This window comes from Podarcis pityusensis (genome assembly GCF_964106645.2).
Source record: "Podarcis pityusensis genome assembly, chromosome: 3".
NCBI lineage: Eukaryota > Metazoa > Chordata > Lepidosauria > Squamata > Lacertidae > Podarcis > Podarcis pityusensis.
This window is the reverse complement of record NC_138026.1, coordinates 50,262,041-50,285,215: the sequence shown is the minus strand read 5'-3', so window position 1 is coordinate 50,285,215 and position 23,175 is coordinate 50,262,041. Positions and strand designations below refer to the sequence as shown.

At 44.2% G+C, this 23,175-nt stretch overlaps 1 protein-coding gene and 1 long non-coding RNA gene across 2 annotated transcripts in view; both read right to left on the bottom strand.

Annotated features, from left to right (window-relative positions):
- Nucleotides 1-988, bottom strand: part of NR2E1 (nuclear receptor subfamily 2 group E member 1) — a 29,235-nt gene extending 28,247 nt beyond the window's left edge. The window contains exon 1 of the mRNA XM_080998832.1: nt 238-988. Within this exon, the coding sequence (XP_080854958.1) occupies nt 238-262 (25 nt within the window). The 5' untranslated portion in view covers nt 263-988. The remainder of the gene's footprint in view (nt 1-237) is intronic.
- A 7,331-nt stretch (nt 989-8,319) lies between these two features.
- LOC308473380 overlaps nt 8,320-23,175 on the bottom strand; it is a 37,427-nt gene continuing 22,571 nt past the window's right edge. Inside the window, exons 2-4 of the long non-coding RNA XR_013984063.1 lie at nt 16,251-16,338; nt 10,402-10,663; nt 8,320-9,972 (exon numbers count right to left, since the gene is read on the bottom strand). This is a non-coding gene — a long non-coding RNA (uncharacterized lncRNA). The remainder of the gene's footprint in view (nt 9,973-10,401; nt 10,664-16,250; nt 16,339-23,175) is intronic.

The window sequence follows — 23,175 nt, the reverse complement described above, 5'->3', positions numbered from 1 at the left end:
AAAAACAACAACCTCCAAAATCCCAAAGCCACGCAGCGCGATCCTCCGCAGACTCCCTTGCGAGGAAAGCCTCTCCGCGTAGGTTTGCTCCCGGGAAGCGCGCTTTGCGGAAGATCCAGACTCGGAGCGAGAGGACACCCCCCGCCCCGCCGCCTGAGAGGGACCCAGCCTGGCCCAGTGGCTGCGAAGGCACTCGCCGCCCCCCCCCGCGCCCCCCCCCCGCTGCGCGTTACCCACTTGTGGATCCCGCCGGCTTGCTCATGGCGGAGTCCCTCGGGGCGGCGGCGGCGGCGGCGGCTCCGGCTGGGGCTTCTTTTCCGGAGTCGGCGAGCGGGCGCTGCGGCTTCTCCTCCGGCTCCCTCGGGGCAGCTGCCTCAGGGTTCCTCCCGCGGGCGAAAGCGACGCATCTCCTCCTCGCCCGCCTCCCGCCTCCCGAAATCACTTTCTCCGCTTCCTCAGAGGACAGTCCTGCCTGGCAGAGAGAGGGGAAACTTTCCTTTTTTTGGCGGGAGGAGCTGACGGGGCGCGGGGCGGGGGGGGGAAGAGAGTTTGGCTTCGCTCGCTCGCTGCTTCTTTTCCAAGGGAAAGGGGACGCCGGTGGCTCTTCAGGAGGAGGAGGAGGAGGAGAAGTTGGTCGTCGTCGTCCCTCCGGAGGGTTCGAGGAAGGGGGCGGCGGCGCGGTGGGGCTGGCGAGAAGAAGGGGGGCTCGGCATGAAGAGCCCCACGGCGAGCGGAGGACGGCGGAGCTGCGCTGCGCGGCTCAGGGCGCCGAGGCAGAGATCAGAGGCGGGCAAATCATAAAAAGGAACCGGGGGTGGCGGCGATGGGGGGGGGGGGCAACGTCAGAAGAGGCAGGGTCTGGTTCTCAGAAAGTGAATGGCACCGAGCGGAGAGAGGGAAAAAAGTGAAAGGTTTCCAGAAGTTCACCACACGGGCTGACTTTGTGCTTTGAGCCTCCAGCCTGAAGCGCCTATCATATCCCCCGGGAGCGCTGACAGGCAGCCCGCCGGGAGGGGGAGGGGGCTCCTCTCGCCTCCGTCCCTCCTCTTCCCCCATCTCGCCCCCCCTCCCTCCAACCACCTTCACAGCAAGCCAGTTCTGGCCGATGTGCGTGACGTCAGCTGGGTGGGAGGGAGGGGGGTGTTAAATTCTAATGCTATTAGTGAACCTCCCAGCGGCTTCTGCACAGGAGTTTGGAAAAGGCGAGTCCGGAGCGTTTCTCTCTCTCTCTCTCTCGCTCCTTACCAGCCTTGGATGCAAAAATAAACAAACAAATAATAAATACATATTTTTTTAAAAGTTTGTTTTTTTTTAAAAAGGGATCTTTTCTCCTACAATCCGATTCCCCTCCTCAGCGGGATGGTTGACTTGTTAATGGAGAGCCTGGTCAACCAGCCTCCCTCGGGACTTTCTCCAAGGAAAGCGTCCCTCCCGGCCAGGCGGGGGCGCGCTTCAGAGTCCAGGGGGCGAGAGATGGCCTGTACGCGAGGCTCCAGCCTCTTCGGCCAGGTTGGGGGGATCAAGGGGAGCGGCGATGGGGGGGGGTTGCTTCTAACTCCCCTCCCATTCCATTTTGCTCCCGATCTCGAGAGCTCTTCCAAGCTTCCATCCTACGCGCACTCCCTTGAAGAAAGCCATTGTAGGAAACAGAAGTGGCTCTTTTTTCTTTGCTACAGAAACGTGCGTGGTGGATCGGGCCCCACCAGCTTCTGAAGCCTGGAGGATGATGCTCAGGTGGTGGTGGTCCTGCGGTTCCTCCTCGTCCTGAGTTTTGGGGCGGGAAAGTCCCCTCCCGGTGGTGAAGCTCGGCCTGCAATTCGCCCTGGGCCCCAACGCCAAGGCAGCTCCTGCGAGGTCTTCAGCGTTTGCTGCGCAGCCACGTGGGCGCTGCTGATGCTGTCGGCCTACGGGTTAAGGCTGTTGTAAGGAGTGATGGGAACACTCGGAAAATAAGGGTCTCCCTTTAGTCAGGGCTGTGATTGGATCATCTGCCCGCCCTCGAAGTACTTCACTAGGTTACGCAGGATTCCTAAGGAACATGGAAAACTGAACCAGACCATTTGTAGGGGACCTTTCCTATGCCAAAAGCAAGTGCGCCCCGCCCCAGCCAGTGGCTTCCCCGGCTGTTCTTCAGGGGCAGGCGTTCAAAACAGAAGTGCGTGCAGGTGTGTCTGGGCATCTGTCTATATACTTATGTGTGCATAGCTGGTTCCCAAGACTGAAGCACGATTATGTGAGCACGACTGTGATCTGGTTTGCCCAGCACAGCATCCCCCTTAGCTGGTGCTCTCCGGATGTTGCTCGACAACTACCGTAAGATCTCTGTCCATTGGCCGTGCTGGCTGGGGCTGATGGGAGTTGGAGTCCGGATCATCTGGGCTGAGGGGCAACAGGTTGAAGGAGGCTGGCTTAGAATGATAGCGATGCTGCATGTCCAAAGATCTTCCAGTCTACACATGTCCTCTTAGAGGAATTACGCACCGCAAGCAATGCTCTCCCCCCGCCCCCCACTTTACGACTATCAGGTCACTGCAGTAGCCGAAGAAAGGATTCTCCCACCCGCTAGAAATGCTTCTTTCGTTCAAGCGACTTACCCAGTAAATGGTGAACTGAGCCATCAGGACACAGCAGCAGGCAAAATCTCCCCAAGTGACTAGTCCAGACATAGGCAAACTCCGGCCCTCCAGATGTTTGGGACTACAATTCCCATCATCCCTAGCTAACAGGACCAGTGGTCAGGGATGATGGGAATTGTAGTCCGAAACATCTGGAGGGCCGAGGTTTGCCTACGCCTGGACTAGTCCGTATGATCTGATTAAAGTTCCCCATCTCATCCCAATCTGGAACAAGCAGCCAATCCGAAACGCGGAGTCTTCGCTCTAAACAGGTGGCCTTAATCGCGCGTCCCACCCCGAGCCCCCATCTCCTGCTATGGCTGAGTTCTAATGGTAGCCATCTCTGATATCCCAGGGGGAAGAGTTTATTCATAAAGACTGGACATCCCCACAGAACGGAACACCAACGGGCAACAGATCTGATCCCATTTCCACAAACCACTGTACTTGAGATTTATTTCATTTGGATGAGAAAGTTTTTTAATGTACTTTATGCAAACTTGGATATTTATCCCCCCTCTTTTATCTTTTGAACCCCAAAGGTTTATTATAATGCAACCAAAGCGAATGGTTAAAACAATAGATTTAACAATCCATCGTAAGATACACAATGAATTCTTATTCCAGAACACAAACCTTTCCTAGCAGGTAACCCCAGCGCCACCACGATTTCAGAAAACTTCATTGAACTAACACCAGCCTCTTAAAGGAAGCTCCTTATTTGGGACCCCGGGATCAAGCAATTCTGCAGGATGCCCTCAGACAGTCAGTAAGTGGAAGCTGTGGTCCCAATTCTGCCTCTTGATTCCACAGGGGACCAAAGTAGACCCTTCTGCTCAGAGGGTGGGGGGCTCTTACCCAGATCTACAGCAGTCCCTCTTTTACACACACACACACACACACACACACACACACCGGCTCGTCCTAAGTTGCCCCCCCATCTTCTCAGCCCCCAAACGATAAAAAGGACCTAGTCAAAGAGAGCCATTATCCGAGCCCCTGATCTTTAAGAGATTACTAAACTCGAACTTTAAACCCAATCAGAGGCTCTGTCAGTAGAACAAGAGCTTATTAACCTCTCCCAGGGAAGGGGGCTGCTTTGGGGGGCTTTACATCGCTTCGATAGGGGGGTGTCCGCGCGGAAAGGAGGAGGGGAGTCTGGAGAGAGACCCTCCCGTTCAATCCCATCAGTCGATGGGGGGATGTAAAGGGTTGGCGGCATTGTTTCGCGTGCATGTCAAGGGGATGTTTTTACCCCAGGCGCCGCAGATCTTGCTGCGGATCAGCAGTCAGCACGTTTAATTAAATCGGCTACAGTTCTCTAACGACATAACGAGGAGGGGAGATCCTTTGGCTGTGAGCCTCTTTGCGGAATTGGTCATGGTGTATTTATTGCTTTCGGATTTGCAGTAAATAATCCCTTTGCTTAAAAGAGGAAATGATTTCTTTCTTTCTTTTAAAGAAGAGGGGGAAAGAAGAGATCAACTGCATAGGTGAGACGGCAGGTTATGTTTTGTTTCAGGCGCTTGCAGCAGCAAGCTTCTCCAGACTGCATGGCCTTGTTGTGGTCACCTCTGCTATGGGGCCACCAGAATCAACCCCCTAACAAAGCAAAAGGTTATTGGGAGGGATTCTGATTCAGGTGTATGAAGCCTTATGGAACCGCCCTGTGTCATCCGAGTCCACAAACCAACAGTCTGATGCTTAGGTAGAGGAACACCACTTATTGGGCTGGACCTTGCAACATGCAGGTAGAAATATGCCCTCTGCCAGCTAGCTGGCAAATCCCTGTCTGCAGAGTTGAGGCCACCCTGACATGCAACAACATTCATCTATCAAACATCCACGGGGTGGACTCCATGCACACTGAGTCATCATTGGACTGTTTTGACACCCCCTACCACTTTCCACAATTATGGTTCTTTCCTACAGATTTTTGGTACTTATGTGGAGTTTGGGTTTACTCTCTTGTGTGTGTGTGGTTCCATATTGGCTACATTTGCGCAAGCAAATAAAGACTTGAACCAAAAACAGAGGGAATGAGAAACAAGCAATTCAGGATTATAATTGGTGATTAAAGTTTTGGTTGATTAGAATCCATCAGAATGATTAGAATGGATCCGTAGACCTAAGCTTATGTGCTCTTTGAGCTGCATGGAATTAAGACCAAACCAAATGCTACTCCCCAATCCATGGTGCTATTGAAAATGGTAACTGCAGGTCCATGTTCCCTTTCAGCAACATATGCAGAATTTCCCTCGAGTCCACAATTCCTTGCTTGGATCAGCAGTAGCTGTGAGATATTTACAATGCAGTCAAAAACCAACCATGCATGTTTGCTGGGTAGGCACATGAGAAGAGCCGTAGCTCAGAGTGCTGTAAATTTCTTAGAGAGGACCCAGAGAGACACTCCCACAGTGCCTTGTTAGGGGGAGGGACTATACATACATACATACATACATACATACATACATATAATCTCTCCACCTGGCTGGGCACTTCCTCTTTGCACTTCATCTCACCAATGTAAAACATCTGGATGTCTAAGCCCCATTACTCAGACACCACTTTAAACTAGACTAACGTATGTCTTTGTAACCTGATGATCATTTTAAGCCTGCCTGAACGAGGCTGCAGTATCTGTTAGTCTTCAACAAGTATTCTGAGTGAGTAAATGTTATATTTACTGTTTACAAGACTGTGTGATGATTGCGTTAAGGGGAGAAAAAGGGAAAGACCAGGAGAATCCAGTCTGCATTAAAGCATCCTGGATTACTTAAACTAAAAGACTAAAACTAGACTATCAAAACTTCCTTATTTTAAGCTGCAAATGGATGCACTTTGCTGAACTCACAAACGTGAGGAAGGAAGGATAATATTGAATAAATATATCCTCTCCAAGTTTCTATACACATCTCTACAGCAGCTGCATTAGAACAAGGACAGAGAAGTGAAAAATGTCCTGATGTCAAGAGACAGGGAAAGTTCTGCGAGATATTATGGAGGGGAAAGGACGGGCCATTTTTGCGGCAGGATAACTTCTACTTTGGCCTCAAATTTTCATTGTAAGTACAGAATCCTTTTGGAAATGAACCCTACACCCATCCATCCATCCATTCTGTCGGACCAGACAGAAGCTTCTTGGGAAGTCGAGTCCAAAGAATCCAAAGTGTGCAGAAGTGACTCCCAGGTGAGCTCAGCTGCCTGACAGCAGAGCAAGCATGAGGACCGATTGCAAAGCACTCGCTCTCTGTGAATGCATCTTCAAGGAGAGGCAAGGGGAGGAGTAATACCAGAGTCCAGGCTGCCTACGCAAACAAAAGCTATCAGTCACCAAGCATTCTCCTGCTCCCTCCATTCAGAGATGAAGCAGTGCAGGCAATTCAGCCACAGTTCACTTGCAGCAATGAAACGCCCCATTAATCACATATATGCCTTCAGAAAATGCCAGCCCTGGACTGGCTTGTCTGCCTCCATTGGTATCTGACCTGCCAGTACATCGGGAGACAAATTCCCTTCACAAAGCGGTTCTAACAGGGGTCTGGATTGACTGGTTAATTCACTTCTTCGAAGAGTATATTTATTGATTCAATGGGTGACTTCAGCCAAGGTTACTTCCAGAGAAAATGGACCTAGTGTGGGTAACAGCCTCACAGTGTTTGCTAAAAGAGCGGGAAGCTGTGCTTCACTTAGGCTGCTATCACCTTTTATTTCTTCTTTGTCCTGGCCCTGGCTCTCTGCCTTTGACAGCACAACAGCCTGACACACAGATATTATGCAGGTGAAGCTCTCTCTGCTCCCTGCACTGGCACAGGGACAAGGGCGGGGGGGGGGGACTAAAATCCTGCATGTCAGGCTGGTAAAGGCATGGCAAAAGACTCTGGGTGTAATTTTAGCTTCACTCAGTGGCACCTGCAGGCTAAGCAAGATTTCTTAAATGTTTAAAATTTGGGCAAATTAACATTTGGGAGCATCCTTCAGCAACCCAGCTTTCAGCCAATTAATTGGTTGCAATATTACAGCATCTCCCTACATATCAGGTTTCAAAGTTATTTAATAAATGCAATTTTAAATTGCTTCTGTTTGGCGCAATAACCCACATGGCTAATACTCACTTATCAGGTCCGTGCAACTTTATTTAAAATATTCTCCTCTGTTCTTTCCATTATCAGTGGTCAATAATGCTCGCAGTACTTACAATTGCCATCTGAAACAACAGCCAATAATCAATTAAAACTAAGCTAATAGACCTACAACAATCAAATCAGAAAAACACCTACAGCTTGTATGTATGGTCATATACCAAAGAGCCAATGAATCAGCAGCCTTTGTCCTCATGATATCACAGCTACTGTTAGATCAATGTTCCATCTTCATGGCACTGTTCTTTTACTGTGGTGTTGAAATTCATGACCAATAATATTTAAAACATTTTCTAATTCCTAAAAGTCATGTTATATGCTGACATTATGGGATCTACTAGAAGGGAACGAGGTCTACTAACAAATATTTGTCTGTGATTGCTATCACCTGAATTCTTATTAACTCCCTCCAGGACGACTGTTACATAAACAACAGCTTCAGTATGTTTGTGATCACAGAGGAGATCCATATGTATCCAGTTCCAGAAGACGATGCATAATGTGAACCCACTCTAAGCATACTAGGCATGCATGACCCAAAATTCTATAAGGCAGTGATGTGCTTATAGAGTGTTCTGTATTTGTGATGCGACAGAACTCTGCATGCACACCTGCTCAGCTTTCAGAAATGGAGAATACACTCTGTGGAAGATGGGAGATTCTACATCCTACCTGCTGCACAGCATCTTTCCAGGGAAAAGAAGTCCTTGTTGCATATAGAAAGTACCATTTATTTGTTGAAGCCCTCATATATTCATCAATGTCTGAAATTATGTAGAAGTTCCATTTAAATCCATATTCAGGATGTGGAATGAAGTGTACAATATTTCTCACTACTTAAAAAACTGGTGTACGTATGTGAGAGAGAATGACGGAGGGAGACTACAAGAGTTCTGACCATGGTCTATGGCGGCATGCATAATTTTACATTGTATGTTTAGCATACTCATTCAAAGAACCATAGAATTGTAGAGTTGGAAGGAACCCCAAGAGGCATCTAGTCCAACCCCTTGCAATGCAGGAATCCTGCCCACAGCCTTCCCTGGGTGGGCTTGAACCACCAACCTTCTGGTTAACAGCCAGAGGCACTGATTCATTGCAGCACAGGTATATGAGCAGAGGTTGTACTGGTATTATAACAGATCATAGCGCAATTTGACATGGTAAACACATGGGTAAAGCACACACGAGATTCTAATTTATTTGCTTTAACAAGAATGCCAATGAACCAGAGTTATGGGAGGTGCATGGTGTGAAGTCATAATATCTATTAAGCAACTGCAAGGCGTCACAGCAAAGAGGTATGTGTTGTCATAAGCACTTTTCATTCTAGGTACAGTGGTACCTCGGGTTACATACGCTTCAGGTTACAGACTCTGCTAACCAAGAAATAGTGCTTCAGGTTAAGAACTTTGCTTCAGGATAAGAACAGAAATCGTGCTCTGGCGGCATGGCGGCAGCAGGAGGTCCCATTAACTAAAGTGGTGCTTCAGGTTAAGAACAGTTTCAGGTTAAGAACAGACCTCCGGAACGAATTAAGTACTTAACCCGAGGTACCACTGTATAATGGTACATTTGCTATAGGATTATCATCATGCAGTGAAACAATATTTTGAAAGCAAAATATGATTGCAAATGTACCAAGAAGATTAGTGTGGAATCCCACTAGTACTTAACCATTTTCCCCGTTTGTTTAAATACAGTATTGTTGCATTTAAGGCTGTTAACAGCAAGTGGTTTGAACTAGTGAATACTTGTTAAAGGCCACCTGGGGTTTTGCTCTGTATGAGACTAAAGGAACAAATCACCTCATATATAAACAACAGGTCCTTGCCTTTCTGTTTTGTCTTTTCTGCATACGTGAAAGAAATATGCTCAACAATATGTAACCAAGGTGCCTACTTCTTCACTAGAGGGAGGAAATGAGCTGGGCCAACACAGTCAGCAGCAAGGACCTCAACAGAAAAGGCACCATGAGCTCAAGTGCCACAGTGGATTTCATTTAGGAATAAAAAAATCCAAAACGAAAACCACCATCTAAAACACTCTTCTGGCTAGCGTAACAAACCAGGTAAAACAACTTAAGACAGATAAAGTGAGATGTTAAACAATTAAAGCCACAAAGCCCATGTCATAACTAAAAGCAGATCAAAATTAAAAGATCTCTAAGTCCAATTTAAAAACTAGTATAGGAGGAGACAGGTGGATATCTCTCAGGAGAGAGTTTGCAAACACAAATTTACCCCCACTTGCTATTCACACATCGTACACAGTGTGCACATGTTGAAACTGAGTAACCCCTGACTTATTCACAGCCCACCTTTCCTGCACACTCAACTATTCTGACAGCCTGACTCTCTGAAACCAGGTTATAGGAGGCATCAGAATTGTGAAGCTTGACATCTTTGAATTTTTTTGTATGACAGATCAAAAGCTTTCCATTAAATTCCGGTAGCTACAAGTTTGTGAAAAGTTGTGATACTTGCTATGTAAGTTATTTCTTTACTTCTTGACCACATTTTGTGGTTTTAAAAGTTTGCTTCTCATAAAGATGACATAGACCGGTGCATTATATGAACACTAAGAGTCAGGAAATGCTCAACATACAAACGGAACCAACCAGAAAAACATCTGCTTCATTTAGATGGGAATCTGTGCACTGGGGTCTTGGAATAAGTCTTTCTGTTGGGCAGTGGTGGTGAGGACTCATGTAAAGACATAATTTTATATTTGGGGTGGGTGGTGAGAAACAATTTTTGTAGCGGGGCACAAGATTCACTGTAAAGCCCAAAAGCATTGCTAGACTAAATTGTAGTCAATCAATCAATGTTCTTAATGAATTTTAAGAACATTTGTTGTAGTCACTACTTATACTTCACAATAACCACAGATACACGTGAGAAAGAATCACATGTATCCTTAAGGCAGGAAGTATCAAGCAGTACAGCACTCTTTGAGATCTGCAGTTGGGAAATATTTTTATTAGGACCAACCAAACAACCTTCAGAGAGCACCAGGAAGCCATTCAAGCCAATGCCACTTCTCCACTGATCATCTGAAACCTTTCACGCCTTTATCTGGTTTTGGAGACTGTCTTAATCTGTTCCCTTCAAATGTGAGATCTCAGAGACTTGAGTCTTTGAGGCACAAAGTACAATCGCTCCCAGTTCCTCCTTTGTGGGTGGGGGAAGAGATTTGTAAAATATCTTTTCGTTCTGAAAGGAAAGAACCAGAAGTCACCCTAAAACAATTGATCTCTCTCTGTGGCCTATTCTCACAATGATAAACCTGCGTATAATTTCAGATTGCAGTTGGAATTTCACTGAACTGAATGTTCCTCTGTATAATTATAAAAACATTCTTGCACATAGAGAGCAACTAGGTCAGGGAGAAGGCTGGGAGAAGCAACCTTCTCTCTGAAATTTAGCTTTTCTGTATGAAAATGATTTGTTTGTTTGTTTTTGTGTTGAAGAGCATTTAAGCACCTGAGTTCCTACTTGCGATTTCAAGTACTAGGTCTCTACCATGCCCTTCTGTTGCATCTTACTTGAAGTGACTTATAGCTCACAGATCTCAATATCTTACTGCTAGCCTAGACGCATGTGTTCAGGTACGTGCTGTTCTGTATGAGCTACAAAGCTTACCAAATGGATGCTCCCACTTTCACTCCACTGTTGTTGTTGTTGTTGTTGTTGTTGTTGTTGTTTAGTCGTTTAGTCGTGTCCGACTCTTCGTGACCCCATGGACCAGAGCACGCCAGGCACTCCTGTCTTCCACTGCCTCCCGCAGTTTGGTCAAACTCATGTTAGTAGCTTCGAGAACACTGTTCAGCCATCTCGTCCTCTGTCGTCCCCTTCTCCACTGTAGTGAGTTATAGATTTTGCAAGTTTTGCTCCGTAATTCCTGCTGGGAACAAACAAGTTGCTGTATTCAGTGGCAATAGTAAAACAACAAGTCTCAAAAACATAGCAAAGGTCTATTTTCAGTTTTTCTTGTGCTGGGCAGACTCTCCTTAGCTGCATCAAGTTATGCAAAAATGCCACCACCATGTCTGGTGTACAGTCTTGGAGGAACCTGTTTGGATCATTCTTATTGACCTCTTAGGGAAGCATTTGGAGGCTGCCAAATCTGCCTGGCCTAATGCAATGCTATGTAGTAATCATGACAATGACATGTAAAAGACTCTAAACCTCCCCCCCCCCCGGCTTTAAGAAGTCAAAGCAGCTGTACAAAGAAGCTTGCTTGCTACATCTGTCTTGAGATGAACAGAGCCGCCTCATCTATCCCACCAATCCCATTTTTAACACTACCTCAGACCATGGGCTCTTCTTAGCCTACTGCACCTGCCCAGACTAGGCCTACAAAGAGATAGAGAGAGAGATGCATCTTATAAAAATAATAATTATGTGGCATTTCTTTCCTTTTTCTTTCCTTTTAAAGGTTGCTTCTGACAAATCTATCTATTTGGGGCAAATTGTCAGTGAGAAACTTCCGCTCGAACTCTTTGGGACAAAACTCGCTCTTTGAAAGGATAAATCCCATTGCATGAAGGCCCGAACAATGGCCAAATGTGTTGCTGTTGCCTTTGCTGCCACTGCTACTGCTGGGGCTGGGCCTCTGACAAAGGGCGGATTAATTGGTGCCGTGGCTGACTGGTTCGAGATGGCTCCACTCAGAGTGCGCTGCGGGGAGCCCCATTGACTGGGCCCCGAGTCCCACTTTTCACAAACTCCAAACAAAAGTCAATTTCTTTCTTATAAGGCAGGGGAGAAAGAGAGAGAGGGAGAGGGAGAGAGAGAGAAAATCACTTGGTGTTTGAGCTGGGGAAGGTGACTTGTTGGATTAGAGGACGTCATGCTCTCCCTGGCTGTCTCTCTCATGCTTTAATGTTATGTCTCCAAGAACACAAAAGTTAAAAGAGTGAGAGAGAGAGAGCAAAAGCAACTCATCTATTTCGATGAATATGTGACTTTCTCTCTGTTGTGCAAGTTAAACCTGGCATCCCATCTGAAGACTACTAAAGTGAAAACAACAGCATGAAGCTGGTAGTGTGTGTGTGCGCATTAACAGTATGCAATCCTATACATGTATACTCAGAAGTAAGTCCTATTGAGGTTGGTGGGTTGCTCCCAAGTAAGTGTCATAGGACTGCTGCGCAAAACTTATACTAGCTCTTTATTTCTCCTGTGTTTTGATGGGCACTGAATGCTTCATTTATTTTAATAAGATCTTGAGAAAGGATCCTGCTGCTTATGGGATTACTGGAAATGTCTGCTATTTTAAAGACTATTCCATAAGAGTTGTATCTTATTGCTGAGCATCACAGCTGCATAAAACAGAATAGAAGTGTTTTTCTCAGGATGTAGTAACTCTACATAACTCAATGATACAGGCACCACCATCCTGCTTACAATGCCCTGTACTTTGAAAATTTGGATCTTGTATATTTTTTATTTTGCGAGGTAAACTGGGAAGCAGAAGTCAGCCAGCATGGATGCAAGTTTTACATAAACACCCCTTTGTCTTGGCACATCAGTGTAACATCAGGCACAGGGAAGACTGTTGGAGATGAAATTTCATAACTGGCACATTTCATATGCAGAGGAGAAATTTATGACTTAAACAGGAGTCAAATGGGAAGAAAGACGAAATCAAATGTGCCCAGCTCCCTGCAGATTTTGGTTTCCTGCAGTTTTTCAAGAGGCAGAGTTTAGAATAGATTTTTTTGTGTACTACTTAATTACCTCAGTCATTATGATGATTGCATAATAGTTGATTCTTCATGTCATCATCATATTCAGATCTTTTCTTTTCTTTTAAAAAACACCCTGTGATTCCCTGCATAACACCACACAAGAGGAAAGGACAAAAACACAGCCCATGCCGGCAGGATTTCTCGTTTCATTCGTGTAGTATAATAATAGCTGTGGTCAACCTCCTTAGCATATGACAGTATCAAACATTGCAGGAGTTACCTGGGATGCACTCTCTTGGTGGTATTTTAAAAAGGGGAAATACGATTTTTCCATCATCCTTACAGGAATTTTCATGGTTTTTTCATCTGTTTTGGCTGAATTTGTGTGGCATCAAGGGTTGGGGGGGGGGGAGCATTAATTTAGTTCTTCTTCACTTATGCTAAAAGTCCTTAAAATATTGCTTTAGTTGTAATTATTTTGGATCTGAACTATGTTGTTATTTAAAAGAAAGAAAGAAAAACCGCTGGAAACTCAAACCGATTAAGCTAGAGGACTCCCTCTACCAGTGATCTCAGGTGGTGAGTACTGAGCCAATAACTTTGCAGCCCAAACATATCCACTGAGAAACAAGAAGCTGGCATCAACATATTATAGATAACCTTGTGGTTTGCAGAAGTATACAAAATATATTTTTAAAGCCCTAAAGGGACAACACTATGAGAGCAGAACACATCCAGTGACCACAAAGGTTAAGTGTCTGCTGGAAAAGAAAACTTGAAGCTGAGGGGATGGGATGGAATATCTTGAAGGAGCACGTGGCTGGTGAGCTGCATACCTAAACCCTCAACAGGAATTCTCCTCTAAGGAGGAGCAGATGCACTGCAACACTTTGCCGAAGGTCATACTTGTAGAACATAAAAGAGAACCTGCTAGATCAGGCCAACGGCCTATCTAGTCTAGCACCCGGTTCTCACAGTCACCCGTGAGAAGCCTGCAAACAGGACCTGAGCACAAGAGCACTCTTCCCGCTTGTGAATCCCAGCAACTGGCACTCAGAGGCTTCCCTCTCAGACAGTGGAGGTAAAACACTGACATCATGGCTAGCAACCACCAGTAGCCTTGGCCTCCATGAATTTGTCTAATCCTCTTTTAAAGCCATCCAAGTTGGTGGCCCTCACCGCCTCCTATGGGAGCAAACTTACTATGCACTGTGTTCTTTCTTTTGTCTATTCTGAACCCTCCAACATTCAGCTTCGCTTGATGTCAATGACTTGTAGTGTTATGAGAAGGGAGAAAAACTTTCCCCTTTCCCCTTTCTCTATGCCCTGCATAATTTTCATGCACTCTTATCATGATGCCTCTTCTGCAACTTTTCTCTATACTAAAGAGGCCCAAATGCTACAATCTTTCCTTGTAGGGGAGTTGCTCCAGCCCCATTATTTTGCCTACCCTTTTCTGAACCTTTCCCAGCTCTACAAAATCCTTTTTGAGGTGACCAGAACTGTATGCAGTATTCCAAATGCAGCTGCAACATAGATTTGTTATAATGGCATTCCGATATCAATCCCTTTTTCTAATGATCCTTAGCATACAACTTGCCTTTCTCACAGCTGCCACACACTGGGCTGAATCATATACCATGACCCCAAGGTCTCATACCTGGTCAGTGACCAGCAGTTCAGATCCACTGAGTGTATATGTGAAATTAAGATTTTTGTTTGCCCTCCACACATCACTTTACACTTGCTTACACTGCATTGTATTTGGCATTTTACTATCCATTCTCTCAGGTCCTTTTGGAGCTCTTCACAATCACTTCTGAACCACCCTGAGCAATTCAGTATCATAAAAAACTTGGTCACCTTACTCCTCACTATAGATTATTTATGAACATTAAATAATCTCATTACTGACCCTTGAGGGACCTCCACTTTCTACATCCTTCCACTGGGAGAACTGCCTGATTTATTCCTACTCTCTGCATCTTGTTATATAACCAGTTCCTGATCTACAAGAGGACCTTTCCTCTTATGACTGCTAACATTACGTTCGAGAACCAAGGTACAACTACTAAAAAACAGACTAGGGCTGAGTGATATCTGGTTTTCAACATCATGATATATCAGCAGTTAAACATCATGATATTCCAATGTATCCTGATGTCTGAAATTGGAGACCAGGTGTGGAGATGAAGGAAGGAGCAGACATGGAGATCTGATGGGTGGGGGAAGGAGACAAAGTGGAGTCACCTCCACTGCATGGTTTGAGTGGGAGGGGATTGGGATAGGGGGACAGCAGCCAGCGGAGGCAGCCAGCGAAGATGCACTGGACACTGGACACTGTGGCTGCTGCTGCTGTCCTGCTAACTGAGAAAAGCTGCTCTGCCTCAGTGCCAGGGGAAGGTAGTGCCATGGTGCCTTGAAGTGAGGGCAACCAGCTGCCTTGTTCTCCATCAGCATGAGGGGAAGGCAGCACCTCCCAGTTGGCTACCTTGTTTTCCCTCAGCGTGAAGGAAGGCAGCTCAGATCAGCAGTGCTATCGGCTGATATCATCATGCAATATCGGAGGATCCTTGAAATCCGCTGCCCTGCTATCCCTTGCATGAGGAATGATATGCTGCTGCACATTGCCGGGTCAAAATCGTTATTGCGGTGTGATTTTGACCAATATATTGAAGAGTCACACAGTGCTAAAACAGACAATAAAATTTGTTATATTGCCATGCAAAAATGACAAAAAAATAGTTGGGGGGGGAGGCAAGGGTCGTGGGCTCTCTGGGGGCATTGTGTGGACCCCCAGGGTCCCTGGACCCCTAATTGGGAACCACTGCTTTAGTAGGTTACTGAGACAGGACTTATCCTTGCAGCAGCCATGCTTGTTCAGCTTCAGCAAAGCTTGTTCTTCTATATGGTTGGTTATTTTATATTTAATGATTCTTTCCTCCGGTTTTCCCAGGACAGAAATTAAGCTAACCAGCCTACAATTGACAATGGACACTTTCCAGTCCTAAGCTGTTTGAATACTCTACCTATTTTTTAATTTAAAAAACTCTCTCTGTTTATAGAATATTAAATGTCAGGAAGGAGGGTTGTAGCCTTCCTGCTATGCTAGTTTTCTATGTGTGGGTATCTTATTCATACCTGCACACCATGTGTTGTAAACAATTAGCTACCGTAGTTACTTTGTCATATTCTGGACTCATGGTATAACTTCAGGGATGATTTTCATCGGTGTAGTCTAAGCTGTTAACTAATTAAATAACCTTACTTGCCTTTTAACTAATCCTGTAACAGTGTAATCCTATGCAAAGACAAACCCCACTGAATTTAATGGAATTTACTCCCAGGTAAGTAAAAATAGGATTGCTGCCTAAATATATTTTCAGCTTCCCTAAACTTCAACGTGAGGATCTTTAGGTATTGAAGGAAGGATATTCGCTGGAGCTGGGTGGTGGCATTCAAATAGAATCCTTGCCTAACATGCTTCTGGTCTCTTAACACTCACTGTGTGCTCAAGTCTAGATATCCTGTCCACCCATTGGTTTCTTAGCTCTCACGCCTTCCCCACCTGCCAAAGCAATCAAGACTGAACTCCCTGGTTGGGATTCCATTCTTCCTTCTACACTAGCCTTCCCTAAGCTGTTGTTCTCCATATATTTTGGACTACAACTCCCATCAGCCCTGGGCAGCATGGCTGATAGACAGGAACAATGGGAATTGTAGTTCACAATATCTGGGAAGGCTGCGCCAGCCCAAAGAATTAAAACAGTGTTTAAAAAGAGAGAAAGGTGGAAATACCTGCAACAAAGGGATGTGACAGACAGTGCCTTCCTTCTTGGGCTGTGGATTTCAGCAGCTCTCTTTCACTTGTCTCCATGATTGGGCCCTTAGAGGACAGATGACAGTACAATGATTAACACCATTGACTCTGTCCCAACATTAATACGATTACCATTATCATTCTTCAACTAGCATAATCTATGGCTGAAGAAGGGCATGATAGCTCTGAGAACAGGCCTTATCATTTGTATCAAAGGTGGAGGAAAGATCAAGGAGAAAGAGGATGGAGAAGGAGCTGTTTGACCTCCCTGAAAGAAGGTCATTAATGATTTCTGTGAGAGCAGCTCCACTGGAGTGAAGTGTCTGAAACCAAACTGGAGAGCATCAGAGAGGAATAGAAATGAGTTCAAGAGACTGGGAGGAAATTCATCATGGAAAGACAAGAATGGCAAATAGGATGAGGAGATGAATGCAATGGCATTGGGAGAGATGGGAAAGGTTGAGAGGGTAAAACACAACAGCAGTGGCAGAAGACGTATAATGTAGTGGAGGTGGGGATATTTACAGAAAAGTGATAGACACTGTGAAATGCTTTAAATGCTTAAGTGCCAATATCATATTTATGTCAGCTCCTCATGAGCACGTCAGAAAGCACCATTATCCAGAGACTCCCGCATTACCTTTTAGGGGATCCAAAGAAGCTAGCATAACCAAAGAAGCCACAATCTGAGGGCTACATGTGCCAAATTCCTCCTACTTTCTAAAATGTCCTTTACCAAGTATGAATTTGATTAGTTAACAGAATGATTGTTTAGAGAATGAAACTACTGACAACGGTAAGATAATAAAAGAGGACCATTGAGGCCAAGATTTCTAAATAAAAATAAACTGCATTTAAAGCCCAGAGTAGTGCTCTAATAGAATAATTCTCTCCTTAACTACCAAATGCAGAATACTGGGTCTATGTGTTGCTTAACGGTGCTGGTGGTAGGATATAATATCACGTACAAGGCACTGTTGATTTCAAGGTTCATAAGATCATGTTGGTATTGCTTTGCTTCTGTATACTACGTTTAAGCACAGCGATGACTGTGAAAGGTTAATTTGTGTGACCAATTGGTTCATTAACTGCCATTAAAAAGTCTTTTTGAAAACAAAACAACACAAAATGGCTTCCGTGAAACAATGTATGGCGTGAATAAGGCATATCCTGTTGTCAGGATACATGTTTGAGGCGATTATCTACATAACGGATTTTTTGAAAATTTTTTAGCTGAAAGCAGCAGCTATATCCATGAGATATAATGAGGTAACAGATGAGGAATTCAGAGGTCTGGGGAAGACAGAGATGAGAGGTTTTGTCTGCTCTGCTTTCCCGCTGACTTCTTCACCCACTAGATAATGGGGAGACCTACTACCAAAATGCTCTTGGGATGTGGCACTGGGCTTCCTCAGAGTTTCCTCACCTGGTTACTGTACGAACCTTTGTGGGAAAGGGGATCCAGTGGAGGTAGAGATGTTCCCTGGGACTTTCAAGGCTGAGCCATGGACTGCACTTCACTGAGAAGCTATAGCAATATGGATTGTCTGATGGGGATAATGCTAAGCATTGCAGTTCCTGACGGAGACACAGTGCTGGACCTCTTCAAAGTTTCTTCAACTCGCCCCTGTAAACTGAAGACTGGGGGGTGAGTTTGCTTCTTCTTTTCCTCATCCTGAAGGGCCATCATGAGTAATTATATCAAGCTCAGGTGATTGAAACAGCAAGCAAGGTCCAAAGAGCACTAGTCCCACTATGGGATTGGGACTGAATGAGTGAGCACTTTATGTGGAGTGGGAATGAGCAAGCATATTATGGGTAATTTGCTGGGCACCTTGAAGCAACCCATATTTCACAGCCCTGCTGACCACAAGCAGCAGAACAATCTTTTGGCCACTGGCAATCTGAGAGTTGTGTGGTAGCAGGGAGGCCATTGTAACTTGTCCAAAGTCTCTGCCTGGGATAGAAACTCACCAGCCCTGCTGAAGCTGTTTCCCCCCCTTCAATTGTTTACATATTGGAAATGGGCTTACAAATAGATGGATAAATAAAAATACAGCATGCAACTCTCTATACTATAAAGATGGTCTTTTCAGTGTGAGTTAGATGTGAGTAACTGTAGAGAGGGTGGCACTGTGGTCTAAACCACTGAGCCTCTTGGGCATGCTGATCAGAAGGTTGGCAGTTCGAATCCCTGCGACGTTGTGAGCTCCCATTGCTCTGTCCCAGCTTCTGGCAACCTAGCAGTTTGAAAATATAACAGCGCAAGTAGATAAATAGGTACCACTGTGGCGGGAAGGTAAAGGGCGTTTCCGTGTGCTCTGGCTTTCATGTTTCGTTGTGCCAGAAGCGGTTTAGTCATGCTAGCCACATGACCTGGAAAGCTGTCTGCAAACAAACACCAACTCCCTCAGCCTGAAAAGTGAGATAAGCGCAGCTAACCCATAGTCACCTTTGATTGGACTTAACTGTTCAGGGTTCCTTTACCTTTACCTTTTAACTATAAAGTCTATTATATAACAGAGCAAAATTCATCTACAAGCTTCATATTCTACTTATTAAATCAGCCTTTCTCAACCTTGGGTTCCCAGAAGTTGCTGGAGTACAACTTCCAACATCCCTGACCACTGGTCCTAGCTTGGGATGATGGGAGTTGTAGTCCAACAACATCTGGGGACTCAAGGTTGGGAAAGGTTGTATTAGATACTTCCTCCTAAGAGCCTAGGATAGCATACAAAGTTCATCCCAAGGTTCTATGATGTAGGTTAGCCTGAGAGGGAATGGCTAGCCAAGATCATCCAGGAAGCTCCATGGCTGAGTAGGGATTTGAGACTGAAATTCTCTGGTTCTATTTCAATGCTCAAATCACCTATACCACATGGGCTCTATTAGTCCATTAATCAATCAGACACAAGGTAAATGCAACACTACAAGCTCCTGGGCTATATTTCAGCCTAATTGGTTCATTTCAAGTACGTTAAGTCCTGTAATGGTATGATGGACCTTATAGTATTTAATGATTTATAATATTATTGTGGATGATTCAAGGGGGGGAGGGGCAACTGAAATGCAGGTGCCGGCAAAGTACAGTCAATACATTTTACATACAGAAATTAGTCATGTAGGTCAATATCTTTATACTTTTGCATTTTGGTTGGATCATAATTTCTGAAGGAAAAAGATTTGCCCTTTCTACTTTCACTTCAAAAAACCATAATCAGTTGAGATTCCATCAAAGGCAGTGGAACAAATTTAACTTCATGGTATAATTCCACCGTGATCTTTCATAAACATTAAATTATATCCATAATTTGTAAGTGTGTGTGTGTGTGTGTGTGTGTGTGTGTGTGCTGTTAACTCAGACTCTGCTTAGCATGCCACACCACAACTGTTATACAACTGATAGCTGTTGCAGTAGCAATTTGTTCACTAAGCTGAAACCCTTTCATTGACTAACTGGAGTTCACATTCCCTCAAAGTAATTGGAAAAATGCATCTGGAGTTAGATGGACTTTGCTAATTTGTTTTATTATGCATGGAAATATTGGTATAAAAAGGTGTTTCAATTATTTTCTATGGCAGGGACCTATGTATTCTCTGTACTCACAAAGACTTTAAATGGAGTTATTTTTCCCTGCCTGTAATCATCCCCCCCACTTTTAAGTACCCAGGCAGAAAAAAGTAAGTTTACTGCTCCTAGCACAATGGCCCTCTTCACTTTTAGGTTTGGGAGACCTGGGTGACCTACGAAAGTTAATTAGAAGGCTAACAAAGACTAAGACAGAGTAGAATACATCGCCTCTCCTCCAGCCAAAGATGTCATCCATTAATTAGGGAAATCGTTAAGGTGGCCTTTATTGAATCCATTGAAAATCGGCAGTTGGCGGTCGACAGTTTTGATCAGATTTTCTTCTCCCCAATAAAGCTGGCCTTAATGGTACGAAAAGTAGAAGGGATGAGTGTGGTGAACTAGCAAGGAGAAGGGAAGGGGGGGGTGGAGAACCGGGGAGGGGTGGGAAGTATGTGTTTCAGTGACATTACAGTTAAACAGCCACCAATTGTGATGGCTTTGATTCTCAGGCTACATGGCATAGTTTTTCCATGATGTAATCTTTATTGAACCTGGAATCTGAGGGGGAAGCTAGCTGTTGCCAGTCTCGCCTCTCTTGGACTTAGGGGACTCTGGATGTTGACAGCACAGCGATAAGAGGCGAAACTCACTTGCATTTTGCCATCTGAACATCATTTCTCTCAATACCGAGCTCGTTGGCTGGTTAGTTAAAACATCTCTCTACAGTTACAAATATATACACATATGTTATAAATGTATACACATGCTTAGCTTGATCTGGTGACACTTGTTTTCAAGAATGGGTTGAAGCACACATTAATTTTGTTCCTTTTTTTCTGTTTGGGTTTCTCTCTCCTCCCTTTTCGCTCTTTGAACTGCAACACTTCCAAACTGCATCTGCATGATACGAGAGTATCCGTGTGACACAATATCGCCCCATGCAATCGTTTTCACATAATAATTTTAACTTGTTTTTATTTGATGGTTGAGATGAGGCTCTCAAATATGAAAATTGCATGGGGCTCGGTTTATAATTTTATGTTCTTTGGGAAGGAGCTGCCCCCCTCCTTCTCTCACACACATACCACCCCTTTCCCTGTTAAACAAGCTGTATCTCTTACAGCAGTTCACGCACTTGAGAATTTGATGTCTCTTCTTGAAATGCAGTAGACAAGGACTTACTGCACCACTATCTGTCCATCTGTGCAAGCTTCTTGTATCTAAGCAACTTTTCATTTGGGGTGTATGTGTGTGGGGGGGGGGAGAGAGGCAAAATGCAAGGGTGTCACTTTGCAGAGAGTATAACACAGAAAACAGCTACTCCAGAGTGGCATGTTTACCTTCTCAGAATTGCAGCCCTAATCCTGTATTCATTGTACTGATCTAGTGAGAGCTTTAAGTACTTAAAGAATGACAGATCAGGCTCCCTTTGAGTGTTTGGATAAGTGCACATCTTTAGTCTGGAAAACTGTGTAAAAATGTTTTAGAAACTCCATTTTGTGTTGGGTTTCTTTTAGGAAGAAAAGTATGAGGGTCAATGGTACTACGTATTTAAAATTATTTCCCCATATTAACAGTGAAATCCTAGGCATGTCTTCTCAGAAGTTCTACTGAATTCAGTGAAACTTACTCCCAGGTACATGTGTGCAGGATTGCATACTTACCTGGGAGTAAGTCCTATTGACTTCTGAAGCACTGGAGTAGACATGCAGGGGACTGCAATGGACATTGTTGTCTTAAATAAAGCTCAGGTTCTGTAGACAAACCAAATTGTACAAATTAACAGATTGTATTGTTTTATGTAACAGACCTAGCAGATCATTTTTCTCTTTTTTCCCATAAGCATGTTTCATTAGTATGTTTTATGTTGAATCTAATGCATGACATTTTGTAGAATCTGAAAACTTTTGGGGCAGGATACACAAGCTAGATCATAAAGCCTTTTACAGATGCTTGTTATTGTTTCCAAAAAGTATTTTCACAATCATTAGGGCTTCCATAAAGTAAAAATTAAATTAAATTAAATACATTTCCTAAAAATATTAATTGCTGGGGAAAGGGTAAGTAACACTGCAGTCATATACATACTGAACTAGGAGCATGTCATGCTGAACACATGCTTGCATTGCACTGGAAGTCTACCTTGCCAGTCATTTTAGGGGGAAAGGCAATGGAGTCTATCATTATACACACACACACACACACACACACATATATATATATATATATCTCCTTTGGAAATAAAACCATAAATTATCCTGATTTAATACTAGATAAGGCTGCTCCTTTTTGTTAAAACTAACAGTTCAACACTTCAAGTTTAAATCCTATACTCGCTTACCTGGGAGTAAACCTCACATAGCTCAATGGGTCTTCTTACTTCTGTGTGGACATGTATAGGATTACACTGTAAGTGGCTTACTTCAATCTTATATTGGTTCAGCCTTTCACTAACTTTGTCTCTTGCCATTCTAAGCATTTGTATGATCATCCTTGCTCCCTGTCAACAAGTTGGATAAGTCATTCATTTCTATTTAAAGAGAAGACTCCACTTTCCTGTGAGTTGTGCTTGAAGTGATTCACTGCAGTTGCAAATAGAGATTCAGATGTCACCTGGAACTTTCTTTGGAGAAGAATATGCTATCACAGAATAAAATTCCTGGTTTGTGGCTCTGTGCCCCGCCCTCCAGTTAATATATTCTGAGGATCATGGAGGTTGCAGGTCTTCCCTATAACTTGTAAAGTGAATGTTAATAACTTCACAACTTAAACTGGTATGTACCCTGCATCTAAGTGGGGAGAGAGCTTTTTAGACTGCTTTTATGTTTGGAATGCCAGTTGACCAGATTTCCCAATAAACTTACTTTTATTAATAGTTTATTAACTTCAGCCTCTGTGCCTGGCCTATTCAAATAACCACTATATTAAATTTATTTCTATCCTGCCCTTCCACTGCATTTGCAATACTATAGGCTGCTTACAACATACAATAAAATCCAACAAAAATAAATAATCAACAAAAAACAATAAACAGCAGTAAAACAGAAACGGGCATGCTAGTGGCAAAACCAAAAACAGAGGGGCATCCATAGCAGAATTCTGAATGTAGCTGGTCAAATGCCTGCTATATATGCATATATTTAAGCAGCAAGAAGCAAGGAGAAAGAGGGCCAAACTGACCTTCTGAAGTAAGGAGTTCTGTAATCCAGGCATAACCACAGGAGGAAGTCCTCTCCCACATCTCCACCAGCCATGCCTGTGTGTTGTACTGTACACTACTGCTGAACTGCTATTTTTGTTTTATATGAGGAATTGAGACACTCATTTCACCC